Source organism: Myotis davidii, unplaced genomic scaffold, assembly GCF_000327345.1.
Source record: "Myotis davidii unplaced genomic scaffold, ASM32734v1 scaffold847, whole genome shotgun sequence".
Taxonomy (NCBI): domain Eukaryota; kingdom Metazoa; phylum Chordata; class Mammalia; order Chiroptera; family Vespertilionidae; genus Myotis; species Myotis davidii.
The window spans coordinates 1,493,282-1,509,850 of record NW_006298049.1 but is presented as its reverse complement, the minus strand read 5'-3'; the positions used below and the strand labels follow the sequence as shown (position 1 = coordinate 1,509,850).

The window sequence follows — 16,569 nt, the reverse complement described above, 5'->3', positions numbered from 1 at the left end:
GAGGGAGGAGGGGTGGGGAGGAACACTGGAGTGCTGTTTGGTGCTGTTACATCTCAGATGGGAGGTGAGAAGTTGGGGAAATGAATCAGGAGGGAAAGTGAGGGCTGGAGATAAAAATGTTCGGGCCTAGGGACTCTTGCCCTCTCCCCATGTGGGAGTCTGTACTTGTTCTTCAATAAATCTCTACCTTTGCTATACCACTTTCTGTCCATGGATTCATTCTTTGATTCCGGCGGACAAAGAATCCAGGTTCCAGTCCAAAAATTCCGTTTCATCCTGAACTCCAGTCTAATGGTTGATTGGAGGTTTTATGTCATTAATCCATCTGTGTAATTATTTAACACAGGTGTCGTCTGCATGCCAGGCAGTCTTCTAGCCACTTTGGATTCACTTGTGAATTTATACACAAAATCCTCTGCCCTCAGAGAGCCTGCCACTTGACAAGGGAAGACAAACAATATAATTATAAGTAAGTAAATTATTTAGTAGTTTAGAAGGTGAAAAGTCCATAACAAGATAAAAGGAATAAGGAGTGGGGGCAATGGGAAATGATGCAGGCTGCAGTTTTAAACAGAATGGTTGGGTTAGGCTCACTGAGAAGGTGAAATGAGGAGACGTGAAGGAAGTAAGGGAGTTAGCCACGTGAATAAATGGGGGAAGACAGTTCCAGATGGAGCAACCAGTGCAAACAAGAGATAAGAATAGTTTGTATATTTTTAAATAGTTGAAAAATCAAAAGGAGACTATAGGGTATCCCCCGAAAATGTAGACACACATTTTGAATGATTATAAAGGCAGTGAGCTATCTATCAATTGTTAAAGTGCATAAATATGTTTTGGACACCCTGTGTTTCATGACACATGGAAATTATATGAAATTCAAATGTCAGTGTCTATAAATGAAGTGGGATAGGAACACAGCCATGCCCGCTTGCTAACTGGCTGCTTTGGTGCTACAGGGCAGAAATGAATAGTTGCAACAGAGACCATCTGCTCCACAAAGACTAACTGTATTGTTTCAGAAAAGCAGAGGTGACCATTTCACCATTATTACCAGGCCAACACATGATCAAGCGAGACAGCAAATCAGAGATACCAGAAATACGGGTTGTTCTTTGAAGGTTATTTTCACAAATTGCAACATTTTTGAAAGTCCTGGCAGTTTTACTAGACCCCTTTGTTTAAATTATTCTTCCAAAGACAGTGAACAGAACAAGTTGGTAACGTTTCAGAATATACACAAAGTCTCTATACTAAACAGAAAAACAAGCTTGATGTTCTAACGAATGTTATTAATTTAATGCTCCATTAAATCAGATCTTTTTTAACAAGTGACAAATGCAGAGAAGCTTCAAGTCTTCTTCCTTGGAGCCTCCTGGAGAGAGTACATCTCCTTCATCTCTTTCTGAGACTCTTTTTGTTAATTATGAAGACTTGCTTCTTCGTGTTTTTTTTCAGGTCAGGTTTTGGATTTCATGAATTAAATTAAAAGTAAAAAACTGGCCAGTAGAGCTCAATTTTAATGGTAGAAATGGAACAGGCATTTCCTTAGTCATACCGGGAGCATGAAGCTTTTGCCTTCCGTACTTGATCCTACAAGGAAAAGCTTGCCTGACAATGAAAACAACACAGAGAAAACAGACCCAAGAGTTGGAGAAAGGTAATTCCTGAAAATGTCTTCCCAGGGCCTAGATTTCACTGTTCAGATATGTAAGCCAGTGCATTCCTATTGGTGCTTGAGCCAGACTGGGTTAGGGTTCTGCCACTTGGAACTACAATAGTCCTAACATGAGGACAGATTCCAGAGAGTTAAAGGAAATGATCCGCATGCTGGTGGGACTCAGCCTGGATGAGAAGGAAATGATGGCTTCAAGGTGACCTTGGGAATGTCACATCAGAGATTTGAAGAAACAGTGGATGCAGGCATAGAAACAGGAGCACTGGGAGAAATGAACCAGACGGAGAAGCTGAAGAATCAAGTTCAGCACCTGTTGATTTGAGGGGATGGTAGATGTAGCCCATGAAGGAAATCAGAATATGTCAGCCCCAAATATGCCTCTTGGACATAAAATTTATTTTGAGCTGAAGGCAATTAAGAGCAACAAACCCACCCTAGCTGGTTTGGCTCAATGGATACAGCATCAGCCTTCCGAATGAAAGGTCCCGGGTTCAATTCCAGTCAAGGGCACATGCCTGGGATGCCGGCTTGATCCCTAGTAGGAGGCATGCAGGAGGCAGCCAATCAATGATTCTCTCTCATCACTGATGTTTCTATCTCTCTCTCCCTCTCCCTTCTTCTCTGAAATCAATAAAAATACATTTTTTAAAAAAATGAAGCAACAAACCTAGAAAAAGATCCCCCCCCTTTTTTTGCCTAAAGGCAGGATATGAATTCTTATTTTATTAGAGACAGTCTCTTATCATCCCAGAGACTTAATAGAGGATTCTGCAAACAAACCTGTTAGGTTCGGTGGCTCAGGAGGCGGCGCAAGAAATAGAGAGTCCAGTGAATCAGAAAAGAAAAGAAAGGAAAAGGTTTATTTCTGCGTCCCCGGGAGACCCACGTACCCCAAAGACAGGGAACGTGGATTCACGCCAACAGGGAGGTGGGCGCTTTTTTTATACTGCGGTTGGGTGAGGGGCGGGGACATGAGGTGGCCCAGGGGAAGTCCATTGTCTCATCACACGTCTGCATGTATCCGATCCTGGGCTCTCTCCGACCTAACACCCTTGACTGGGAATTGAACCCAAGACTTTTCGGTCCTCAAGCCAACACTCTAACCCAGGGGTCCTCAAACTATGGCCCGCGGGTCACATGCAAATACAAATACTGTATTTGTTCCTGTTTTGTTTTTTTACTTCAAAATAAGATATGTGCAGTGTGCATAGGAATTTGTTCATAGTTTTTTTTAAAAAACTATAGTCCGGCCCTCCAACGGTCTGAGGGACAGTGAACTGGTCCCCAGTTTAAAAAGTTTGAGGACCCCTGCTCTAACCACTGGGCAAAAGGGACCTACATTATTTATTTTTTTAAAATATATTTTATTGATTTTTTACAGAGAGGAAGGGAGAGGGATAGAGAATTAGAAACATCAATGGGAGAGAAACATCGATCAGCTGCCTCCTGCACACCTCCTACTGGGGATGTGCCTGCAACCAAGGTACATGCCCTTGACCGGAATCAAACCTGGGACCTTTCAATTCACAGGCCAACACTCTATCCACTGAGCCAAACCAGTTAGGGCAAAAGGGACCTACTTTAGATGGGTTGATTAGAGGAGGCCTCTTAGAGGAGGTGACATTCAGAGTGAGTCATAAATATGAGCGGTTACTGGATGTCCAGAGGAGAGAAAGGGCTGAGAAACTAGCATAAGTAAAAACATTTTTTGTCAGGAAGGGTGTGATATGGTGGAACTGAAGGCAGATCAGAGCAAGGTGTGTGGGCAGGGGCATGTCAGATGAAGGGGAAGTGGTGTAGGGGTAGAGCAGTGACAAAGATTCTCTTCATGACCAAACTCTAGCCAGGCTTCTCTGAACCCTCCGCTCAAGTTGGTTTCAATCTTGGTCTACAAAGACTTAAACAATCGCTAGCATCGTTTTAAGGCTGCATCCCAAGATAACTAGCCCCTTTGAAAGTGCCGGCCTAAAAATTCAAGGCTGTCAGGAAAACGTTACTGTGTGTTCTAGCCATCACCTGAGAAGGAGGTCTGCCTCCTGGGAAGACAGAATCCTAACTTTGAGAGTTGCTAGCCTGCAGACACAGCTGGCCTAAATGCATGTATACTGACTAGCCCTTTGTAATGTTTCCCTCCTCTTACTGTCCTAAGCCCTTGTTTGCTTCCTCTCTCTACTCCCTCATTTGTCCTTAAAAACACCAATTCAGCCTGGCCGGTGTGGTTCAGTGATTGAGCCTCAACCCATGCACCAAGATATCACTGGTTCGATTCCAGCTCAGGTCACATGCCAGGCTCAATTCTCAGCAAGGGGTGTGCAGGAGACAGCAGATCAATGTTGATATTTCTTTCTCATCGATATTTCTCCCTTCCTCTTTTTCTAAAATCAATAAAAACAGATTTAAAAACAAACAAAAAACATCCACTCACCTCTACAAATCCAGGTCGAATTCAGCTCACGATGGCTTCTTTTTTCCATTGCAATAGTTATTACTGATTAAAATCTGCTCTTCCCACTTTAACTATTGCCCAGCATTGTTTATCTTTGACACTGGTCAGCAGGGCCATAAAGGTCATGGCGAAAAGTCTGGGTTTTATTTTAAGTGCAACAGGAAGTCACTGAAGGTTTTAAACAGGGAGTGGCAAGCAGTGACTTCAGTTTTCAGATCCTTCTGGCAACTCTGTGGAGAACAGAATGTAGCTGGTAAAGAGTCAGGACCAGGGGACCAGTTGGGAGGCTGCTGTGGTGGTTAGGTGAGTGGCAATGGTGAATCGGAGCTATGCACACTATCTACAGCATTATAATGTGTACAAGAGGGATTAGCTGTGGCAAATTACCTTTAGTCTCTTTTCAGCCTGTGGGTGATCGAGAGTCACCCCTGTGCACTGTTCACCTTCCTACTTCCCATTCATCACTCAGCATTGTTGGAAGAGCCGGATAGCCATTTGGATAACTTTTCAATGACAGAAAAATAAATTCTAAGGTTGAGAGAAGGAGCCCTTGGAAGAAAGGGAGAAATACAGTTGCTATCAGTCAGGACACACATTTCCCAGCTCTCCCATTGCCACTCTTAATGAATATAGATTTTTATATTCTTCAGTGAGATGCCGGCCCCCGTTTCTCTCCTCGGCTCAGGAAAGCACGATAGTTTCCTTACACGTTTCCTTTTACAAAGCTCCCTAACAAGCATTGTAACTGTGCGACTGCATGGGGTTTAATAATAAAGAGGAAAATGTTTGCTCTTTATACTTATTAACCCTTGAACACTTGTTTCTCTTTATTTTTCCTGTTTGCTGGGTCATTCTTACTTTAGCTTTGGCAAATGGGAGCCCCGGCAGCCTCCTGAGGATTTAGTGGCTCATAGTCAGGGCTGGGCGTCACAAATGCCCAGGACATGCAGCCTCTCCCATCCTGTCCTTCCCAGCTGCCATCCCGCCGTCACCCTGATGGCGTTGCTGAAGCTGAGGCCTGACTGCCTTGGTCCCGCTAACAACTGTGTAGGAATAAACCATTTAGATGGCTAATGAGGGTCTGAGTTATTTCCCCAGTGAATCCAACTTCCTGGCAGCTTTAGCCTTCAGGGCTCAGGGAGTGTGTCTAAAGCTGCTGCGGTTTCCACGCTCTTTCCTTACCGTCAGGAAGCATTTGGAATTTGGTTTTCAAAAGCCAAGTGTCATCTGCGGCTGAGAATGGGTCTCTCTGATAGGCCCCTGGGAAATCAGTCCGTCCCAGCCTGTGCCTCCCAAGCATTGCTGGAGAAAGTGATCTACAGCTGTCCACAGTGGGAATCTCATGTCTGCTTTGAACCTCCCTTCCACGCAGGAGAGAAGCTAAATCACAGTCAATTTATAATATGAGGAGCCCATGTTGGTCTCTTTTTCTAGGGCCTGCACCTAAATTGGGGGGAACTTCTGAAATGCCAAGGGGTGGGTGGCAGGTGTCCTCATGGACCCCCATTGGCATCCCCTGGGACCTTCTTATTCTGTACAGTCTTTGGTTGCTGGTGCACAAGTCATTGCTGTACCCACCTCAGCCCACTGCCTGGAATCCAGGTTCACTCTGCTGTGCTGCCCTCAGTTGTCGAAAAGATCTCACCACTCCGGCACCATCCAAGTGACAGGAACTCCATTTCCACGGCCTCTGGGACCCATGGGACCACAGCACTGATCCTCCGCTGCAGCCTGCGAAACTGAGGAACTAAGCCCCTTCTGCCTGCATCAAAGGTTGCAAACTGCTAGCCATATGTGGCCCTCAGATGTGTTTTATTTGTCAGCCCGGCTGGCATGGCTCGGTGGTTACGCATCCACTTCTGAAACTGGAGAGCACGATTCGATTCCTGGTCAGGGCACATGCCCGGGTTGTCAGCTTGATTCCCAGTTGGCGGTATGCAGGAGGCAGCCGATCAATTATTCTCTCTCAGCATAGGTGTTTCTATCTCTCTCTCCCTCTTTCTTCCTCTCTGAAATAAAAATGTTTTAAAAAAAGAAATATTTTTCAAACAAATGCAATAAAAAATCTATAGGCAGGGATTGTGTATATATATATATGCATGTGAGCCAATGACCCCCGTGGAGGGCCTGGGCCATCGGCAGGTGAGGAAGGGGGGCCGTGCAGGGCCATGGTTTGACAGGAGAGGCCCTTCTAGGTGATGGAAGGGGACAGGGTTAAGAGTGGTTCTCAACCTTCCTAATACTGCGACCCTTTAATACAGTTCCTCATGTTGTGGTGACCCCCAACCATAAAATTATTTTCGTTGCTACTCATAACTGTAATTTTGCTACTATTAGGAATCGTAATGTAAATATCTGATATGCAGGATGTATTTTCATTGTTACAAATTGAACATAATTAAAGCATAGTGATTAATCACAAAACCAATATGTAATTATATATGTGTTTTCCGATGGTCTTAGGCAACCCCTGTGAAAGGGTCGTTCGACCCCCAAAGGGGTCGTGACCCACAGGTTGAGAACCGCTGATTTAGAGGCATGTGTCCAGCTCTCCATGTGAGTGTCCTGGGCACCTTCTGCTGTTCTTGTCTCTGAAATGCTATAGGCACTAGTCATAGCTTTGCTCTGAATTTGACTGTGATCTTGATCTCTTAACTTCAGTTTCCTCATCTAAAGGGTGTCCCAAAATTCACGCAAGATTTGAATTTTATGCCATTTGTGCCATAAAGTGTTGCCAATGAAAAAGATAGCGTGACAAGTCGTTCAACACAAAACATCGAAGCAGTTCTTGAGGGTGTTGCTGAGACTCCAGGGACATCAATTCGGCACCGTGGTCAAGAATTGGACATTTCGATGCTCTCTGCACATATTCTCACGAGAGATTTGCATCTTCATGCTCACAAAGTTCAATTGACCCAAGAACTAAAGCCTACTGACCACTCACAGCGAATAGAGTTTGTTGAATGGATTATGGATCAACAACAAGTGAATGCTGATTTTTCAAACAAAATCATTCAGCGATGAGTTTTGTATAAATGTGGCTGAATTTCGATGAGGCTCATTTTCATCTTGATGGCTTGGTTACTCGACAAAATTGTCACATTTGGGGTTCAGGAAATTCACGAGTGATTGTTGAGAAACAAATGCATCCACAACATGTCACTGTTTGGTGTGGATTTGGGGCTGGAGGCATCATCGGACCCATTCTTCTTTGAAAATGCGGCTGCTCAGGCAATAACAAAAGAGTGCAAAGCCGTGGAGGCCATTTACCCGATATTCTATTCCATACATAACCCTATACTATATACTTTATGAATCAATAAAAAATTTACAATTTTTATTTATAAACCTGTGTTTTCTATCAAAATTACTTCTTGCGTGAATTTTGGGACACCCTTTTTAAAACAGGATTCAGTTAACTGCCCTGACTCGGATACTCTGCTGTAGTCACCTCCACCGCAAAACTGGCTGCTTGGCTGTGTCCATTCTGTCTGGGCAGTGGCCCTGCCTTTCCCACTGTTAATTCTTATTCAACCGACCCCTAACTACATAGTAAGTGTGAATGTAAAATCATTTCCTTTTTATGCTCATAGTTACTATTAGTCATTTGCATACCATTTCTGATTTTCCTATATTCAAATTTTGCTTAGACTACTTTCTATTTCTTTTAATTTTTAAAAATATATTTTATTGATTTTTTACAGAAAGGGAGAAGGATAGAGAGTTAGAAATATCAGTGAGAGAGAAACATCGATCAGCTGCCTCCTGCACACCTCCCACTGGGGATGTGCCTGCAACCAAGGTACATGCCCTTGACCGGAATCGAACCTGGGACCTTTCATTCCGCAGGCCGACGCTCTATCCACTGAGCCAAACCGATTAGGGCTAGACTACTTTTTAAAATATTTTTACTTAAATTGACTCATTTTTTACTTATACAACCACTTTTGCCTTATCCTAAACAAGAATATTCTTAAAATCATGAATTTGATATGTAAGTGGTACTTTTTTTTATTGTTTAAAGTATTACATATATCTCCTGTTTCCCCCAATTGACCCCACCACCACTCCCGTCCCCCCACCCCAGGACAAGCCCCCACCTCCCCCGTGTCTGTGTCCATTGGTTATGCTAATATGCATGCATCCAAGTCTTTGGGTTGATCTCTTACTGCCCGCCCCTCCCAACACACACACACACACACACACACACACACACACACGCACACACACACACACTCCCCTGCCTTCTCTCTGAGGTTGGACATTCTGTTCAGTGTTTCTTTGTCTCTGGATCTATTTTTGTTCATCAGTTTATGTTGTTCATTATATCCCACATATGAGTGAGATCATATGATATTTATCTTTCTCCGATTGGTTTATTTCGCTTAGCATAATGCTCTTATACACATGCAAATATACACATCATTGTTACAAGGAATAATATTCATCCGTGGGCTTTCCACAGTCATCTTGGGGATCTCATAGACCAGACGTTCGCAAAGGGTGATCCCTGGACCAGCAGCACCAGCAGCACCGGGGAACTTACAGAAATGAACCTTCTCCAGCTCCATCCCAGACTCACTGAATCTAAGACTCTGAGGGTGGGGCCAGCAATCTATGTTTCAAGAAGCCCCCCAGGGGATGTGCTCAAGACTGAGAACAGCTGCCAGAGAACTCTCGGGGGGTGGAGGGGAGGAGCTGACCTCTTGCACACAGAAGAGTTCCCAACTAGGACCCTTTCCTGAGCTTTGGCTCAGCCCCGCCCTCCTTCAGGACCACCTACTGTTCAGCCATAGAGACCTGAGCACCCTCCAGGCACACAGCTGCATCTCCACAGAGGCAGCCTTCATTCGGAACAATTTCCTTCCCACTTCTATTGTTTCCCAACCTTTCAGGCATTGAGTTGATTAAATTCAGAGGAAGAAATAGGTCAAATCCTCTGTTCCATAAAAACTAATTACCTTCTCTGTCCTCCTGCTTCTGTCCTGTGAGGTGGGGGAGTTCTTTCCCTCCTTTTTTCTGAGCATAGTCCTCTGTCGTCCATGGCTGGGTCTATGGGACAGGTGGCCCCAGGCCCCAGGCGTCCATACCTGCTCTCAGATGCTTTCTGGTCCTCTGACAAGAACCTCTGTCCCTGGAGGGAGACGTGTAGGAACTTGGGAGGCATCTCACTTTGCTCGGCCACCAATACTGCAGCGTAAGTATCGCTGTTTCATCATCTTTGCTTTTCCCTCTGTCATTTGCTGACTTCAGCTGTAAACACACCTCGTTTTATTGCACTTTGCTTTATTGCTCTTCACAGAAGTTGCATTTTGAAGGCAAAGCCCCTCTCCTAGCAAAAAGACTATGATTCGCCTTATTGCGGTGGCCTGGAATCAAGCCCACAGGATGTAGGAAGTATGGCTGTATTTCATGGCTTCAGCAGTCTACCTGTCAGGGAAGCCTACATCTGTCTGTCCAATCCCCCCTCTCTGAGAGGCTCTGATTCTGCCATTCCTGGCCTGGCCTCGCCCTCTACTTCACAGCCTATGCATCCAAATTAAACATACCACCTTTGAAGAGGGGAATACAAAATTTTCCCTCTACCCTCCTAAATTCTCAGCTGGGGCCCCACGAGATAAAAGATAAGACAGCCTGGTTGGTATGGCTCAGTGGTTGAGCGTCGACCTATGAACCAGGAGGTCACAGTTTGATTCTCAGTCAGGAAACATGCCCGGATGTAGGCCTGATCCCCAGTGTGGGGTGTGCAGGAGGCAGAGTCTCTCAAATCACTGATGTTTCTAACTCTCTCTCTCTATTCCTTCCTTTCTGAAATTAATAAAGAAATATATTTTTAAAAAGAAGACAAAAGACAGATAAACAAGAGAAAAGCAAATACCAGTTTATTAATATGCATCGTTCATGTATACATGGAAGGCATCCAGGGGAAAAAATCAGTGCCTCTCCAAGAGGAAGCTTAGGATTCAGGCTGAAATACTATCTTTAGCTAAAAACAAACAAACAAACAAACAACCCTCTGAAAACCACCAAACAATGGTGCAGGGACTCACAGTCTCTGGGAGATGGCCAGGAAAAGAGGAATGAGAGTCAGGTTTGTTATGCAGACTTAATTCGGTGCCTTAAAATGAAGAGTCTCTAGTGATTTAGTCATCCTCCTCTGCCAGGTACTGAGGGGGGATTTCCTCTATAAACGTCAATTTCCCTTACAAAAGGGCAGCTTCTGTTTTCAGAGCTTCTCTGTGTCTGCTGTTCCTCAAAATAAAGCTTTTGCCAAAGGGGCATATTTCAGGGTGGCTTATTTCCATAATAAACCCATTTGTTCTCTTGCATTTCCCCTCTCAGCTAATTAAACACCTACTGTATCATCCACGCCAGAAAACCGCTTCCTCATCCCCAGCATCAGAGAGTCACCAAGGGACAGTGGTGCTACCTCTTCACATGGATCGTTCCCCCTTTCCGTCCTTTAAGACACTCTCTCGGGGAAGGTCTCTCCATCTATTATTCCAGCAATAGCTTCCCGGCTCGTTAGTCCTTTTTTTGCACCCACTCACCACTCTGCAGCTGGAGCGGAATGCTAGATAACAAGTCAAATCACATTTAGTACTTTGCTGCTGAACTTTTTCAGGGGCTAAGACCTCCTGGATCAAGTTCAACATCTTTGCAAGCAAGGCCCTTGAGCACCTGGCCTCAAACTTCATTTCCTATGTTGTTCCCCAAACACACTGGCTTCCAGCCACACAGAATCACTTGCCATCCCCAGAACACCCCGGGAGGTTTTCGGGCATCTGGGCCTGAGAAGCCTCCTGGCTGCCCCTCCTTTCTTAGATAGGTGAGTTCCCATCATGCCTTGAATCCCTGGCGTCTCCCCTGGGCACTGTCCTCTGTGCATCTCCATTCTCACTCCTCTTGGTCCCCTCAAAGCCAATGCAGATACTCAAGTCAAAACAGCACTGTGGTAGTCTACGGAGATCAACCCTTTTCCTGTTAGGTGTAGGCGAGGAAAACATTTCTCTTGACCCCCGTGGGGTTCCAGGCAAGGTCTGAAAGTTAAACTGACAAAGGCAGACTAAGAAGAGAAATTTTATAGAATTTTTACATGAACATGGCATCTTCACCAGAGAAGGAAGACTTAAAGAAGTGACCAGAGCAGAATGCTATGCATCAGAGAGATTGCGGGTTTGGTTCCAGACCACTGTGGTAAAGTGAATATTGCAATAATTTGAGTAATAATCTTTTTGCTGGTGGCACATCCCGCCTTCAATTTGTAAAAAATGCAACACTGTGAGCGCAATAGAATTGAGAAAACAAAAAAGTCTGGGCTAGGGAAGGGTTAGTTTAACAAGGTTTGGCAGAATCCCCTGGTGCCCTTTCTCGGCTGATAAGAGTCTGTCTCCAATAAACGGAAATTTATTTCTTGCCTTTAAGCCAGTGGTTCTCAACCTTGGCTGCACATTAGAATCCCCTGGGAATCTTTTTAAAATCCTGATTTCTGGGCCTCATCCTCCGGAAATTCTGTGTCTTTGTTATGGGGTGGGGCCACAACATTAGTCACAAAGAAACAGAATTTCCAGAGGATGTGGCCCAGAAATCAGGATTTTAAAAAGATTCCCAGGTGATTCTAATGTGCAGCCAAGGTTGAGAACCACTGCTTTAAGCAGGAAAGGGGAAGCTTTTTCTGCATTTATTGCTTCTTAATTGCCTTCAGCTCAAGAAAATTTTCATGCCAAAGTGCTGTAGGCAGTTAGACGATGGACCTGAGCAGAGCAAGGATGATGGGCCAGGTACAGAAGGTCATCCGCAGGAAAGCTACCTGGTGGGTAACAATGGACAATCCATTGTAGGGTGGGACCTCGCCCCCAGGGCTACTTTTCTTCCCCTAGCTGCTAGGGGCTGAGCATATGGCTGTCAGGCCGTTTGGACCCCCTGACCTTTCCTCCCTAGAGGTAACATCTAGGCCTTGGTTGTATTTCAGCTCCAGGCCCAGATAAGCAACAATCAGCCATGGCTGACATCAGGACCAGCCGCACTGAATAATGACCTCCTACCCTGGTGCCTGCCAATCAACCAGTGGAGACCACAACCCTGTAAGGACACACCTGGAAAACTGCTGAATATTCTGTTAAGATCTTTCGCTGGGGCCTCCCCTAAAATCTCTGCCCTTAAAACCCTTAGGATGGAGGACCAAGTGTCCTCTTCCTTCCGGGAGCACACCCCCTCCCCGCAATGTTACCATTAGCGTCCTCACTCCCAATCTCTAAGGGCCCTTCCTTTACCTCTAGAACTTGTTTGCTAAGCCCATTTCTTTTAGAAATTACTTTTCCTATCTCTGTAACTTACCCAATAAATGTTCTATTATAGTTTGGGTCTTGCTTTGAATTCTTTCTTAGCCAGAACCCAAGTACCAAGGTTGCTGAACCCAGGTTTGGTCTGACCCCACAGGGCAGACACCTGGTGCCGTTCCCACAGCCTACAACAAAAGAGGCATACAAATTTGGGGTGACATATTCAGGTTTCCTTCACAGGCTACCTTGTAGCCACAGAGTCCACACACCCAAATGTGAAAGTTGTCGACACAGTTCCATTCACTCCTACAAATCTGGAAGCCCAGAACAGGCCCAACATTTCATCTCAGTCTCTAGGGCATTAGCTATGCCCACATCCCATCCATACTGACCCTCTTGGACCACAATAACCATTTTTAAGAAGCTGAGAATCAAAACCCTCTATCTCCTCACCCCCACAGTTTACTGTCTACATGAACATATCCAGACTATTCCACCACCCTCATTAGAATAACTTCACTTATTCAGAGCCTCTTACCCTGGAAAAGCAAACTTGAAAATCTTTAGAAATTTCTGGAAAGTCTCATCAAGTTATCAGTGGACAGCTGACATTCCTAGACTTGGCTTACTTGTGTCCACCAACCCTAAACAGCTACATCATGATCCTTACCCAATCCTAATCCCCCTCCCAACATGAAAAGATCTGCTGTAAACCAGACCTCAAACTCTTGCTAAATCACACCTTGTTCTTCCCTTATGGAGACTCAGACTTCCTTATGGTCGTAGGCAATACGTTCAGTTTTGCCTTACTAACAGGTGGTTTGGCCCGCTAGCGTTCAACAAGGCTTTGTGCCCCAGACCTCTCCAGCCTGACTAAGGAAGATTGTTAGTTTGCATTCAAAGGGAGTTTTGTTCTCTCACCAACTTAGACAAGGAAGAAGTTCTGTATCTTCAGATGCTGACAATCGTGTCCTGCGAAAAACTTGACCAGGCACGGAGATAATACTTGGCTCTAGATCAAAATCGCCTTTGGCGTCTTCCTGCAGACGTAAACACGCGGAGGTGGTGCCTTCTGAGAAGTGACCAGCAGAGGGTGCTCTTGAGAAAGAAGAGTTAGTTGGAAGCTTCTTCCTGTCAGGGACTGGAAAATTCCCACACAGGAGGCACCACTTAATTTTAATTATTGTAATTAATGGTAAAGGCAAGCGGAGCTTCCACAGGACATAAACCAGAACAGCCACAGGGTGACAGAGGTGCCAACAATGGGAAGCCCAGCGGAGAACCTGCCCAAAGTGGTGCTCAGAGGAGGATTTCAAACCTCTAGTGGGTTTTGCCTTTTTACCGAGACTCCTGCAGTCACAGAATTTCCCCCAAGTAATTCTGAAACCTGACACATTTAGGTCGTGCCATCCCGAAGTCCTTCAGAACGACTCGTTCTGGGGCTCCTGAGAAATTATTCTTAACATTCACGTAGAAAGTCACTCTAAGCCAGGAGTTGGCAATTATTTTCTGGTAATAATAGATATTTTCACTCTTGCAAGCCGCACAGTTTCTGTCACAACTTCTCACCTCTGCCTTTGTAGCTTGAAATCAGGCTCAGGAAACACAAAACGAACAGGTGTGGCTGTAGTCGAATGAAACTTCACATATAGACCCTGGAATTTGAATTGCATATAATTTTCACAGGTCACAAAACATCATTTGTCTTCCTTTCCTCCCACCCCCCTCAATCCTTTAAAAATATATAATTCATTTTCAGCTCATAAGCTATACAAAACCAATTGGATTTGGCCCATGGCCTGTGATTTGCCAACTCCTGCTCAAGAAAGATGAAGGAACCAAAACATCTCTTGGAGGTCCTACTATATCTGTTATTGAGCAGAGAGCAGTTAAAAATTTTTGGACTGAGTTTGGGGTTAATTAAAACTCATGATTCTCAAGGGTCAACATAATGAATGCTCTTTCTGGTGTGAATATTGACTGCAAAATGCATGCTTTGCCCGAGAAGCTCTGCTGGATCAGCACTGAATTAGGGGAAGCGTGAATGTGGGCCCAGTTACATGAGGGTGTGAACCCAGAGTCCTACTGATTGAGAGCTTGGGTATGTCTGGGACTTAGCTTCTCCAGCTTCTCTGCCCTCATCTGCAAAATGAGGAGTTAGCATTTGCTATAGGATGGGGCTTTAGGGAGGATGTCAAGAACCTGAAACATACTAGGCATTAAATAGATGGTAGCTTTTATTACCCAAAAGATAGAGATGAACCCTGAGAAATACCTCATCTATGTATGAGAAAAGGGTACACTCCAACTTTAGTAATGGGTTATTTGGTATCTTAGTCTATTTGGGCTGCTCTTATAGAGTAGCATAGACTGGATGAATTATAAGCAGCAGAAATTTATTTCTCACAGTTCTGGAGGCTGGGAAATCCAAGATCAAGGCATCAGCAGATTTAGTGTCTAGTGAGGGGCTACTTCCTGGTCCATAAATGACTGTCATTTTGCTGTGTCCTCACATGGTGAAAGGGATGATGGATTTATTTGGGGTCTCTTTTATAAGGGCACTAATCCCATTCATGAGGGCCCCATCCTCATGATCTAATCAACTCCCAAAGTCTCCACCTCTAAATACAATCAAATTGAGGGGTAGGATTTTGACATATGATTGTTACTGGGACACAAACATCCTTGTAATATAGTAATAGACTGGATTATAAGATCCTTGAGAGCAGGGTACACACCAACTTCCTGTTTTTCTGACTCACTTAGCTTAGCTTGGTGCCTGTCACCTAAGGGAATCTCAATTAAAGAGAAAAACCTGTGCTTTAAGGGGAAGCTATGCATTGCTCAGAGCACACTCCTCCAAGTTACTTGATCCCGATTCCATGGGGGCTCTGCGCCTTTCCTTGCCTTTGAATGACTTGATGAATCTGTGAGTTGTAGATAACTGATACAGTGTGGAGTAGTTCCTGTGTGTGTGTGTGTATTTAATATTTTTCTTGATTCCAGAGAGAAAGGGAGAGGGAGAGAGAGATAGTAACATCAATGATGAGAGAGAATCATTGATGGTTGCCTCCTGCACACCTCCCACTGGGGATGGAGCCCACAACCCAGGCGTGTGCCCTGATGGGGACTCGAACTGTGACCTCCTGATTCATAGGTTGACACTCAACCATTGAGCTGGGGCATGAAGTAGTTCTTGCTTTAGTCATGCAATTAAGTTCTGTCTAATGGAGGTTCTAGGCATTCTCTCCCCTTTTGTGAAAGAAGCCAGTGTTGCATCCCTTTGCAAATTCATTCCATTGTTCCTGATGTAAAAATGTGTCTGATTCTAGACCAGCCGTGGGCAAACTACAGCCTGCGAGCCGGATCTGGCCTGTTTGAAATGAATAAAACTAAAAAAAAAATAGACCGTACCCTTTTATGTAATGATGTTTACTTTGAATTTATATTAGTTCACACAAACACTCCATCCATGCTTTTGTTCCGGCCCTCCGGTCCAGTTTAAGAACCCATTGTGGCCCTCGAGTCAAAAAGTTTGCCCACCCCTGTTCTAGACTTTTGATTTAAACCAGTTATAACATCTGCCTGGTTTCCTTATTAATAGTGAGTTAAATAAAATCATTGACATGTGTTCATTTTACACCTGTAGGAGAGTCAAGATTTTACTCCTGTGGAAAATTTTCTCTTAACATGCTATTTAACTGTGGAATTGTATTCAGGAATGTTTTCCTAGAAAACACTTGAACAGCATCCAAGGTGACAACCTAAAACATTTCTGTCTTGCCCTCTTGAGTCATCTTCCCTTACTGCTCTGTCACTAAATAGCTATGCTATTTGGAATGACACGTTTTCCCATCTGCAAAATAGAGGGTGGAACTAGGAAACTGTCTCTAAGGCAGCTGTTCTCAAACTTTATGATCTAAGGACCTTTTCCCACTTTTAAAATTATTGAAAATCCCCACAAATGATTAAGATGTTGGTTCATGTGGGACATATCTATTGCTATTTACCATATTAGAAATGAAAACTAAGATTTAAAAAATATGCATTTTTAAATTCACTGAAAATAACTACAACAAACCCATTACATGTTAACATAACTAACATATTTTTATGAAATATAAATATATTTTCTAAAACAAAAAAAGATAGTGAGAAGAGCG

General features: G+C 44.2%; 1 protein-coding gene across 1 annotated transcript in view; it reads right to left on the bottom strand.

The window, feature by feature from the left end:
- Window positions 1-4,152, bottom strand: part of LOC102775004 (chromosome unknown open reading frame, human C14orf166) — a 27,014-nt gene extending 22,862 nt beyond the window's left edge. The window contains exons 1-2 of the mRNA XM_015570504.1: window positions 4,104-4,152; window positions 1,559-1,611 (exon numbers count right to left, since the gene is read on the bottom strand). Of these exons, the coding sequence (XP_015425990.1) occupies window positions 1,559-1,611; window positions 4,104-4,152 (102 nt within the window). The remainder of the gene's footprint in view (window positions 1-1,558; window positions 1,612-4,103) is intronic.
- Window positions 4,153-16,569: the final 12,417 nt, after the last annotated feature.